General features: G+C 38.6%; 1 protein-coding gene across 3 annotated transcripts in view; it reads left to right on the top strand.

Annotated features, from left to right (window-relative positions):
* Window positions 1-13,292, top strand: part of NIPAL2 (NIPA like domain containing 2) — a 109,941-nt gene that overhangs the window by 92,387 nt on the left and 4,262 nt on the right. For 2 of the 3 annotated variants that reach the window (XM_002819317.6, XM_009243977.4), the window contains 4 exons: window positions 2,121-2,256; window positions 4,163-4,251; window positions 11,392-11,455; window positions 12,574-12,668. In XM_002819317.6, coding sequence (XP_002819363.2) covers window positions 2,121-2,256; window positions 4,163-4,251; window positions 11,392-11,455; window positions 12,574-12,668 — 384 coding nt within the window. The remainder of the gene's footprint in view (window positions 1-2,120; window positions 2,257-4,162; window positions 4,252-11,391; window positions 11,456-12,573; window positions 12,669-13,292) is intronic. The other variant, XM_024251431.3, reaches the window with a different exon arrangement.

The following is a 13,292-nucleotide window of genomic DNA, read 5'->3' as shown; positions in this document are numbered from 1 at the left end:
ATTGTGCATGCTTTGAAAATATCATGATTGGCTACAGAAATTGATAGTTTGTTTAGCTATCAATAACAGAGAATTCTAGTTCTGTCTTTGTCTTGGGTTTAAGTATAATATAAAATCAGATAGTGGTTAAATCAGATGACCTTTAAGGTCCTTTGCAATTCTGAGGTTCTGAGGCTAATGGAACAGTATGTTCAACTACTTCTCCATTAATTGTCCCGTTGGGAAACCTGGCTGTTCAGACCACAAGATCATAATCACATTGTGTTCTAATTTCAGGTAGTGTTTAGAAGGAAATCAAGGTCCCTCAAGAGCTAACCTACAAACTTAAACCATCAAGTGACACACAGATCTCTATAGATATTTAAAATGCCTAGGTTAGCTAAGATGTGACTATTGGCATAATCAGTAGGAAATATGTAAAAGAATCAGGTCAAAAGACATCTTAAGATGGAGAAAGGCCTGATTGTAAGGGCCTCTTTGTTGAGAATTGGGGTTTGTTTTTAGAATTTATCACCTGATCTCCTCTGTCAATTATGATTTTTTTTTCCTTTATTTATTTATTTTTTTTGAGACAGAGTCTCGCTCCGTCGCCCAGACTGGAGTGCAGTGGCCTGATCTTGGCTCACTGCAAACTCCGCCTCCCGGGTTCACGCCATTCTCCTGCCTCAGCCTCCCGAGTAGCTGGGAATACAGGCATCCGCCACCACGCCTGGCTAATTTTTTGTATTTTTAGTAGAGACAGGGTTTCACTGTGCTAGCCAGGATGGTCTCAATCTCCTGACCTCATGATCCACCCGCCTCGGCCTCCCAAAGTGCTGGGATTACAGGTGTGAGCCACCGCACCCAGCCAATTATGATTTTTAACTAAAAGAAAATGCCTAGTTTGGAAGTGTGCCCTAGTACCCTTCAAGTTAAAGTATATTTTCAGTTTTTGGAAAAGGATATTATGGGAGGCTCTTCTTGGCTGGCCACCACTTGCTGTTTTAAATATATATATATTTCAAATACATACATGTGTGTGTATATATATATATATATATATATATATACACACACATACATAAAATACCTTTTCAAATAAAATGAAGAAAACTCAGATATATTATGACCAAGTAGATCAACAGCAACAAAAGGAGTATTTCTCCTTCACATTGCCTTTGACTTATAGTTTTTTTATTTCATGTAAAAATTATTTTTGAACTTTCAGTGAGTTTTAGCTAAATTATGGAATTATTTGCAACAGTAACTTCGAGGGACATAAGACAGAAAGCGTTCTTTTCTTCCTTACAGAAAGATGATGTTGCCAGAAAATGCTCCATTACTTTCATAGTAATATAACCTTATCAAGTTACTTTTTCTTAATTGCTGTTTGGAACCTATGAAAAGTTTGTTCTCATAAGGGATGAGTTCCTCTTTAGCATAGAACATAAATAGCTATTGCTTATGTAAACCTTAAATTGATGGTCCACCCTGAGAAATGAATACTCGACTCTGGTCCTGCTTCCAATTATTGTCATTGTCAAAAATATTCTTAATGAAACTTCTAGGTGTCTCCTAACAAAAGGGCTTATATATAGACTTAGTACAACTCACTTGATTTTAGCCAAAAGGCTGAGAAGCAATGACTTAGTACAACTCTAAGTAAACTCAAGAAGTGAGCTGCATTTCACTTTCCAGTCTTCTCATCTATTTGGTTTTTAAATTTTCAGTATAGTTTAATAGTTATTTTTTCATTAATGTCACATGGACAATCTGACTTTTCTTATCTCCTCCCTCCATTGTTTTTGCCTTTCCCATCTACTAGTAATTATAACCTCCACAGAATTCTTTCAACAGTTAGGGATGGAAAAGAAGCATCTTGCTCCACAGATTAAAAAAAAAAAAAAAACAGTCACACAGCAGATCTTTAGCTGATTTACGCAAATTTGATATCCAGCACAGCTCAAGCAACAAGGCCACTGCTTACTAATGTCACATCCCTTCCTATACCTCTCACAACCGTGTTCATTCTTAAACCATAATTGGTATATTTGCTACTCTACCACATAAGCTTAAGATATTTATTTGTTAATTCAATCTCAAATATGTTCTTTATTTGTGTTTTTTGTTTTCTTTTTCAGCCTCGTTGACTGTTATTTCAGTAAAGGCCGTCTCAGGCATGATCACTTTTTCTATGATGGATAAAATGCAACTAACTTACCCCATTTTCTATATCATGTTTATCATCATGATAGCATCTTGTGTTTTCCAAGTCAAGTAAGTTAGCTTCTGCATACTCACTAATCTTTCAATATTCCTGTGCTTCTCTGGGCATTAATCTTCACTGGCTTCAGATGATAATTAAAATAAGATACAACTGATTTCTAAGGGTGAAGGGCCTGTAGCTTGTCCTCAGCCAACATGCCTTGCTTCCTCCTTTTCATCCAATAATGAGTTTTTATGAAGCGTTGCCTTCATGTCTTGTGAGTTCTAAAGCGCAGCCTTAATCCAGCTAAGTGCACTTTGATACTTTCCTGATGCTCTTCTGCTTGTAATTAATATCCATGGTACACAGGTTGTCATTAGCAATAAATCAAAGGGGCAGGTCCACATCCAGGCTTTCATTCTAAATATAGGACACACATGAACCCTTCACCTTCATTTCTTAGCTCATGCTCACTAATTGCCCAGAGATGGACGAAACCAGACATTTGGCCGGGAGGGAAATCCTTTCCCCAAAATTTTGCATCTTTGGCCAGAATTTCCTTTGTATCCATGGGATTTCGGAATGATTGTTTTATGTTTCTCTTGAGGCCTAATAGTGGTGACATGGAACGTTTTTAATTTCTGCTCTTCCCTGCCCCCACCTCCATCGACTCTAATCACTTCCCCTCCATCTCTCACATTGGGATTGTGCCTTTGCCTGCTGGGCTTTCTTGAGTTGACCTGAAAGTTTTCTGTTCATCCCAAAATGCTATGCAAAAGCACCATCCCAGATAAGAAATCAGAGCTCAAAATCAGTACAAGAGTGGTTCCTTCTGTAGGTGCGAGAAATACCGTCTAATTGTTATGGGCTGAAGATAGGCCCTGTTACAAGGTCTGTGGAGAATTACTGGAGAAACCCAATGTTTTATCACTGGTTTGTCATCTCCTTATAAGCCTGTGTTTCTAATACTTGCATTTGCTATTTCATTTATCTGTTTCTTCTGAATTAATTGGTACTGCCACAGTATCTTTTGGGATTAGTGGCATTATCTTCATACCATACTTTGTAAATTTGACAGGCAGACACAATTGTGGGTAAACTGCATCCTGTCACCCTTGTCTCAGTCTCCTGCACCTATCACACTGTACAACTGTGGTTCTCAGCCCTGGTTGCCCATTAAAATGACCTGGTTTTTGTACATATATATGTACATGCATGTATATGACCTGGCTTTCGTACGTATATGTACTTGCATGCATACATGCACATACATGCATTTATGTATACCTACATATGTGTATGTACACACACACACACACACACACACACAGGCTCTACCCACAAAGTACTTTTTTCAATTTCTCTAGAGTAGGACCTAAGCATTAGTGCTTTTTAAAAGCACCCCAGTGATAGTGCAATTCACTGCTTCAAAAAACAATCTAGTCCCTAGCAGGGCAGCACAGCACAGTTGTGGGAACTGCATTTGTGTTGGTGGCCAGAATGAGAAGCTGAGCTCCCACATGTGCTCTGCAGCTGGAGCGCTGAGCATTGTTTTTGAAACCTTAAACATTCCTTTACTTCATCTTCTTTCTTGGCACATGGCATGTCAATGGATAGCTCTACTATTCCCCAGATATGATATTTAACAGATTCTAGGGTCTATCCTAATGAATCAGGCCCAGTGTGATACTGGTCCAGCAGCTTGAATCGCTTCCAACTCAAACTTCTGTGGCCTCGGAATATGATTAATTGCTTTTCATTGTTACTGTTGTTGGTTTAAACAGACCATAAAACCTGACATCTGATCTCATACATCAGATGCATATAAGCTATGACTGCTGATTGGAAATGCCCTTTCACTGCACCTCCTTTCCCTTTGTAGTTGTAGCTAAAAAACACGTGTTTCTTGAAGTTATTGTTAACTTATTGCTGAATGTCTCTTAAAGCCAAAACTCCAGTAAGTGCCTTCTGCCCTAGGTTCCTGAATCAAGCCACGAAACTCTACAATACGACAACAGTGGTGCCAGTTAATCATATTTTCTTTACAATCAGTGCCATGATTGCAGGTGAGTTTTGGTTTTCTATACATAGGTGATTCCATGCATAAATGAAGTTTCTCCCAGAGTAAATGAGAGAATCCAGAAATCTTTAGGTTGTAAGGATCTGTGTTGCCTCCACCTGGTGTCTGAATTTCTCCTATGACAATCCTTCAGGAGAGATTCCTCTACTTTGTGTGAATGCTCTCTGCCTCCTGGGTCAGCTCAGTCCTGCTTTGGATCACTCTCATTCTCTGGAGATTTCTAAGTAGAAAGTGTTTTCTTATATTGGAGCTGAAATGAGTTTCCTTGCAAATTCAAGACATTCATCTTTGTTCTTGTTGGAGTCTTTCCCTTGCCAGCCCTTGGATTAGTCCATTTTGTGTGGCTATAAAGGAATACCTGAGACTGGGTAATTTATTTTTAAAAGAGGTTTATTTGCCTCATGGTTCTGCAGACTGTACAGAAGCATGGTGCCAGCATCTGCTTCTTGTCAGGACCTTAGGAAGCTTTTACTCATGGTAGAAGGCAAAGGGAGAACAGACATGTCACATAGCAAGAGATGGGGCGAGGGAGAGGGGTAGGTCCCAGTCTCTTTAACAACCAGATCTCATATGAACTCAGTACTGACAAAGGACACCAAGCCATTCGTGAAGGATCCACCCCCAGGACCCAAACACCTTCCTCTAGGCCCCACCTCCAGCATTTGGGGATCACATTTCAACATATGATTTGGAGGGGACAGATATCCAAGCTATATCAGCCCTTCTGATCATCAAAGCAACTGAAAGGTCCTCTTGAGTCTTGTCTCTGGGCCATACATGCCCAATTCTACTAACTCTTCCCTATATGCCCCTCACCAGCTTGATCAGAGAGTACAATCCAAAACTGAGTTCAACGTTCCAGGGAAAGCCTGAGAGACAAGAATAGAAACTACTGCCTTTGCTATTCTGGCCTCTATTTTTCTACTGTTGCAGTTCTTTTATTAGTATGGACCATTTTTTAAAATATGACAGGCATGATAGCATTAAAACTAAAAGTATAAATTTGAAACTCGGTCCAAACCAAAAACAGTTGATTCGAGTATACCATTTCTATATTTATATTCTATACTCGAATATAAATGGTATATTCGAGTATACCATTTATATACTGGTATGCCCTCATTCATTGGCTTATTTGATGTATTTACCACCTTCTTGATCTTGAGAGTTCATTTCTCAATGTAAAGTTTACGTATTTGGGGGAGTAATTGAGGATTGTCTGTTTCCTAACTGGCACATTTTTTTTTCATTTTATGGAAAACAATGTGACTGTCAGTGGGTAGTTCTTTAAAGTAATTAATGCATTTTCTGTTTCCCAAAATTGAAACTTAATATTTAAAGAAAATATTCTATCCCATGACATCTAATTTTTTAGTATTTTAAGCTAGTTAATAAATTAAGAAAAGATTGCATATTGATGTGTCTTAGAATTATTGGAAAAGGAAAATAGGCCAAAAAGAGTCATAGAAATGACATAAGCCTGATAGTTAATATTAATGTGCATAAAGAATATAGTTTCCCTGATCGGAAGATTTTCTGCAGCCTGGGAACATAGCAAGATGTCATCTCCAACAAATTAGGGGGAAAATCAGCCAGGTATGGTGGCACGTACCTGTATTCCCAGCTACTCAGGAGGATAAGACAGGAGGATCACTTGAACCCAGAAGTTTGAGGTTACAGTGAGCTATAGTCACACTGCTGCTCTCAAGCCTGGGTGACACAGCAGGACCCCATCTCTAAAAAAATAAAAGTTAAAAATAAATAAATAGAGATTTTCTAGGAGGACCAACAGGGCTGGGTCTTAATACTCAGCATATAGAGTAATCGATGAGTCGGGGGGATGGCAAGACCTTTTGGGAGTCATAAGAGTCCCTCTGATGTTACTGGTGAGTGGAATGGTGGTGGAGCTTGCCAACTACTTCTCCTCCCTGCCTCCATGAGAAAGCATAGTTTACAATTAAGTTGAGACCATCTTTTGCCTACTAATTAGTCAAGTTTTGTTTGTTCTTTTTATTGCAATATCCAATGCTGATAAGGCTACAGTATCACAGGCACTCTTATGGGCTAGGTAACATGCTGCCACCCTCCTAGAACTGAGTTTTGTAGTTTTAATCAAAAGCCTTAACAATATTTCTACCCTTTGATTCTACAAGTCAACAACAAAAACCCAAATAACCTGATTTTAAATTGGGAAAAGAACTTGAATAGATGTTTTTGAAAAGAAGATACACAAATGGCCAAAAGATGTGAAAAGATGTTCAACACTTCTAATCATAAGGGAAATGCAAATCAAAACCATAATGAGATATAATCTCACACCCAATAGGATGGCTGCTATTTACAAGAGAAAACAACAAATGGTGGTGAGGATGTGGATCAACTGGAACTTTTGTATACCATTGGTGGGGATGTAAATGGTGCAGCCATTATGGAAAACAGTGTGGCAGTTCCTCAAAAAATTAAAAATGGAATTACCATATGATCTAGTAATTTCACTTCTAGGCAAGAGAATTAAAAGCAAGGTCTTGAAAAGACATTTGTATATGTATGTTCATAGCAGCATTATTCACAATAGACAGAAGGTAGAAGCAACCCAGATGTCCATCAACAGATGAATAAATAAACAAAATGTGGTATATATATACAATGGAATATATTCAGCTTTTAAAAGGAAGGAAATTATAACACATGCTACAACATAGATGAACCTTGAGAACATTATGGTGAGTGAAATAAGCCAGTCACAAAAATAAAAATATTCTATGATTCCACTTATATGTGATATCTAGAGTAGTGAGATTTATGGAAACAAAAGTAGAATGATGGCTGCGGGGAGGAGGAAAATGAGTTGTATAATGGGAATAGAATTTTAGTTTTGCAAGATGAAAAAGTTCTGGAAATTGTTTGCAAAACAGTATGAACCTACTTATCACTACTGAACTATACACTGAAAACAAAAGATTGAGATGGTAAATTTTATGTTATGTATATTTTACTACAACATTTTTAAATTGGGAAAAAAATAGCCAGGTGTGGCAGTGCACACCTGTAGTCCCAGCTACTCAGGAGGCTGAGGTGGTAGGATTGCTTGACCTAGAAGTTCAAGGTTACAGCGAGCTATAATCACGCCACTACTCTCCAGCCTGGGTGATGGAGCAGGACCCTATCTCTAAATAAATAAAAGTTAAAAATAAATAAATAAAGATTTTCTTGGAGGACAAAGAAAATCTCTAGAAACAGAAATTCCACTTCTAAAAACCCCCATAAAAATTCATAAAATACCTGGGAAAATGTGTTGATGAGACATACCTCATTTTATTGTGCTCTGCGGATATTGCATTTTTTACAAATTGAAGGTTTGTGACAATCCTGCATCGAACAAGTCTGTTGGAATCATTTTTCCAACAGCATGTGCTCACTTCATATCTCTGTGTCATGTTTGGTAATTCTTGCATTATTTCAAATTTGTTATTATTATATCTGTTATGGTGATCTGTGATCAGTGATCTTTAACGCTACTACCATAATTGTTTTGAGACACCACAAACTGCACCTGTGTAAGACTGCCAACTTATCAATAAATGTATGTGTTCTGATGCTCCACTGACCAGTTGTTCCCACATCTCTCTCCTTCCCCTTGGGCCGCCTTATTCCCTGAGACACAATAATATTGAAATCTGGCTATTTAATAATCCTACAATGGCCTGTAACTGTTCAGATGAAAGGAAGCATCCCACAATCCTTCCCTTAAGTCAAAAGCTAGAAACGATTAAGCTTAGTGAAGAAGGCATGTCAAAAGCCAAGATAGGCTGAAAGGTAGACCTTCTGCACCAAACAGTTAGCCAAGTTGTGAATGCAAAAGAAAAAAGTTTTTGGGCCGGGCGCAGTGTCTCATGTCTGTAATCCCAGCACTTTGGGAGGCGGAGGCGGGTGGATCACCTGAGGTTGGGAGTTCGAGACCAGCCTGACCAACACAGAGAAACCCTGTCTCTACTAAAAATACAAAATTAGCCGGGCATGGTGGCACATGCCTGTAATCCCAGCTACTTGGGAGGCTGAGGCAGGAGAATTGCTTGAACTGGGACCTGGGAAGTGGAGGTTGCAGTGAGCCAAGATGGCACCATTGCACTCCAGCCTGGGCAACAAGAGTGAAACTCTGTCTCAAAAAAAAAAAAGAAAAAGAAAAAGAAAAAAACTTTTTGAAGGAAATTTAACATGCTACTCCAGTGATCACATGAATGATAAGAAAGTAAAGCAACCTTATCACTGATATAAAGGAAGTTTGAGTGGTCTGGATAGATCAAACCAGTCACAACATTCCCTTAAGCCAACTCCTAAACCAGAGCAAGGCCGTAACTCTTTTCAATTCTATGAAGGCTAAGAGAGGTGAAGAAATGACAGAAGGAAAGTTTGAAGCTATCAGAGGTTGGTTGATGAGGTTTAAGGAAAAAAGCCATCCTCATATCATAAATACAAGATGAAGCAGCAAGTGCTGGTGTGAAAGCTGCAGCAAGTTGTCCAGAACATCTAGCTAAGATCATTGATGAAGGTGGCTACACTAAAATACAGATTTTCAATGTAGACAAAACCACCTTCTATTAGAAGAAGACACCATCTAGGACTTTCATGGCTAAAGAGGAGAAGCAAAGGTCTGATTTCAAAGCTTCAAAGGACAGGCTGATTCTCTTGTGAGGACTAATGCAGCTGGTCACTTTAATTTGAAGCCAATGCTTATTAACCATTCTGAAAACCATAGGGCCCTTAAGAATTATGCTAAATCTACTCTGCCTGCACTCTCTAAATGAAACAACTAAGCCTAGATAACAACACATCTGTTTATGGCATGGGTTACTGAATATTTTAAACCCACTGTTGAGACCTACTGACCAGGAAAAAGATTCCTTTCAAAATATTACTGCTTAGTGGCAATGAACCTGATCACCCAAGAGCTCTTGTGGAGATGTACAAGGAGATGAATATTGTTTTCATACCTGCTAACACAACATTCATTCTGCAGCCCATGGATCAATGAGTAATTTTGACTTTCAACTCTTATTATTTAAGAAATACATTTTGTAAGGCTATAGCTGTCATAGATAGTGATTCTGCCGATTGATCTTAGCAAAGTAAATTGAAAACTTTCTGATTTTCTTGATGTCATTAAGAACCTTTGTGATTCATGGGAGGAGGCTAAAATATGCACATTAACAGGAGTTTGGAAGAAGTCTATTCTAACCCTCCTGGATGATTTTGGAAGGTTCAAGACTTCAGAGAAGGCAGTAACTGCAGATGTGATGGAAATAGGAAAAGAACTAGAATTAGAAGTGGAGCCTGAAGATGTGACTGAATTGCTACAACTTCATAATCAAACTTTAATGGATGAGGAGTTGCTTTTTATAAAAGAGCAAAGAAAGTGGTTTCTTGAAGTGGAAACTACTCTTGGTGAAGATGCTAGGAACATTGTTGAAATGGAAACAAAGGATTTAGAATATTTCAGTAACTTAGTTGATAAAGCAGCAGCTGTGTTTGAGAAGATTAAGTAGAGATTTTGAAAGAATTTCTACTGCAAGTCAAATGCTATCAAACAGCATGGTGTGCTACAAAGAAATCTTTCATGGAAGAGTTAATCAATGTGGCAAACTTCATTATTGTCTTATCTTAAGAAGTTGCCACAGCCACCCCAACCTTCAGCAACCACCACCCTGATCAATCAACAACCATCAACACTGAGGCAAGTCCCTACAACTAGCAAAAAGATAGGACTCTCTGCAGGCTCAGATGATCATTAGCATTTTTAGCAATAAAGTATTTTAATTAAGGTATGTACTTTTTTTTAGACATAATGCTATTGCACATTTGATAAACTATAGTATAGTGTAAACATAACTTTTATGTACACTGGGAAACCAAAAATTTAGTGTGACTTGCTTTATTGAGAGATTAGCTTTATTGTGATGTGGTCTGGAACCAAACCCACGTATCTCCAAGATACACCTGTACAAAGAAGTACATTGCTGCTTTGCTGAAGAAAAAAAATTGAAAAAAAAAAGAGAAAAAAGATGTAGAACCTACTTGAAATGCACTTAGAGCAATGAATATGATGGTATATCAGTTTAAAATAACATGAAAACATTAAAATGATTATAAGGAAGTATGTAATAACCTGGAGTGTGCTTCAGAAAGTTTCATTCATTCAACAAATATTCATTAGAACTGGACATGGCTTCTTCCTGTAAGAAGTTCATTCCCTAGGTAAGGAGATAAGGTGAAGAATGAGAAAGCTCCTTGAGGATAGGTCTCTGTCTTGTCATTTCTCCAAGACCTAGAGCAGTGGCTGACACACAGCAGATGTTCAATAAATATTTGTTGGCTGGCTAGCAAGGACAACACCACACACAAAAAAAATTAATTCCAGGCAACATATAACTTAAAGATATCTTAACAAAAATTCTATGAAGGCTTTGGAACTTTACAGAAGAAATCATTGAGACCAACAGGGAGAGAAGCAAAATTCATCAAAGTAGATGATGCATGCTTGTTTACCTTTGGAAGACCAGAAGAAGATGAGAGGGGGCTTGGCAGTGGGAAGTAGAGCTAAGGTAGCACTTCAGCTGCTAGAGTGTGCTTCGGCACTTGAGTCGCCATGTGGCCAGACCAACAGATCACTGGGCATCGCCATGAGTGACAGCATGGGTGGCAGCAGCTGGCCTGAGGTGGACCTGCCATGTCAGAGGCCCCAGAGTCTACCCAGACTCTCAGGCCAGGCTGGCTGACCCCTGACCTAAAACTGCAGGTGGGGAATAGTTGCGAGAGTGTTGTTTTCTTGTATGTTCCAGTTGGGCAATCCTGGGCTGGATGAGAAATTTCTGTTTGCAAATATATGTCTATTATGTTTATTTTATAATAATGATAATTATATCAGGTCTACAAATCTATGTTCTTTTTGGAATAATTCAGAATGTGTGGCATGCAAATTTTCTTAAACTAAACTGCTGAATGTGCATTTTAAGGATGACTAAATTTACTTTGAAAAAATAACATATTAACATAATTTTACAAACAATATTTAGCTATTATAAATAACCTAACTTCAAAATCAATTTTGTCTTCTCTTCCTGTGTTACAGGTATCATATTTTATCAGGAATTCCTTGGTGCTGCTTTTCTCACTGTATTTATATATCTTTTTGGGTGAGTAAATGTCTCAGAGGTAAAGCATGTGAAATTCTATTACTTTTACGTAGGATTTTTGGCATTGTACTGGAGGTATAGAAAATTGGAAAATAATATAAGAAACATCAGTTTCCTGAGCTCCTAAAAGAAACATATTTTTTAACTTAAGGCCCTACACAGGGCTCAGTGTCTTTGGCTTTGTGACTTAGGTATCCCTCTGCAGTTCTGAAACACTGGGGATTTTCAATTCCAGGCCAAAGACAAGATACATCCACTGGCCCTTGTAGTTACTCCATGACCTTTCTGTACTGTATCAGACCTGCTTCGCTCTTGGGAACCCCTAGATTAGATCTAAATTAGAGAATCATGATCCTCTAGGGTCGCCCAAAATAAAAGGTCAAGATGGGCAGAACCCTCGCTTTAGTCATGATAATATCAGGTTGGTAGCATCCCTTTCTTGTGTTAGAGTGTGCAGCTTGAGCTCTCCCTAGAGATTTGGTGGGCGTCATTGCTAGCATTGCTTGCAAACAGAGAGCAGAACTTTGACAATATATCGCCAGTGTATAGGAGCTTCCATGACTCCATGAGGCACTTCATTAAATGTTTATCTGCTCTTTGATCTAGTAGTCAGCATGATCATTGTTATGCAAACTTGAGCCTAGGCTATTTTCGATGTAGGAAGCCATCTATCTTGAAAATTCAATTTCATAAGATAATTGGGCAAGGCCAAACTTCTGAGGTCTGGAAATTATGACTACTCTTATAGCCAAGGACAACTAGATTTCTTAGAAAATTAAAGAATAAATTATTTTTTCTCTTGTGTCACATGCCAGAAATGGATCTGAGTGTGCATGGGCAGAAAATGAGACAGGGTGTCCCAAAGGGTTTTGAGCCTGAATTAGCCCCCAGATGGTAAAAACCTGGGGCAGAGATCTACTGGAATCTGCCCAAGTCTTGGTTCTGGGTAGAACTATTGGCTGTGCTAATTAAGACAAGTACTAGGAAGCTTGCCATGAGAAACTGGATGAACAAAACCAATGGGATTTATGTCATTATGTAGAATATGGAGCTCAGTTATTTAATACCATGAGTCTGTTTCAGTGTTCTTGTGTTCTTTATTAATATTATCCTTACAGGTGTTTTCTGTCATTCCTTGGTGTATTTTTGGTCACAAGAAATCGAGAAAAGGAACATCTGCAACAATCTTATATTGATTTTGGAAATATTCCTGGTAAAATCATATATTCTTTATAGTGGAAAATTTGATCCTTATAAACGAATAATTATTGGTATTATTTTGGGTGGTAAGTTAATATAAAACATAATGCTTACCCTAAAAAATGTACATTTAATAATGAAACCGAAGGCTATTTTCAGTGTAAATGTTACTAATAATTTATTGAATGTCAGTTTTGCACAGAACTGGGGATATAAAATAACTGACCATGTTTCCTCGATTTGGGTGATTTGGAGGATTTCCTTTTGGGGTTTCCTTAAATTGGAAAAGGGTAGAGAAAAGAGTAGCAATGACTACCAGCAGCAGCAGACCCCTGCCACTTTGAGAGCCTTGAAGGAACATCCAAGGACAAAGGGTAGGCAGCTAAGGAACATGTCCTGGGGGAAGCCTGGGGTGGCCTGTGCACTGTGGCTCAGGACAGTCACCAAAACATGAGCAGTTTCTTCCCCCTTCCTCAACCCGCCTACCCAGAGAGCAAACACTCTTTCCCATTCTCACTCTCACTGAGAAATAACTCGCCTAGTCATGTAGACAACAAAAGCCAAGTCCAGGACAAAGGAAACTGTCTGCTGTGTCACCTCCTCCCCTGTCCACCCGCCCTCAGCACCCTCCAGCCTT

The sequence above is a fragment of the Pongo abelii genome, chromosome 7, assembly GCF_028885655.2.
Source record: "Pongo abelii isolate AG06213 chromosome 7, NHGRI_mPonAbe1-v2.0_pri, whole genome shotgun sequence".
Taxonomy (NCBI): Eukaryota; Metazoa; Chordata; class Mammalia; order Primates; family Hominidae; genus Pongo; species Pongo abelii.
This window is presented reverse-complemented; position numbering and strand designations above follow the sequence as displayed.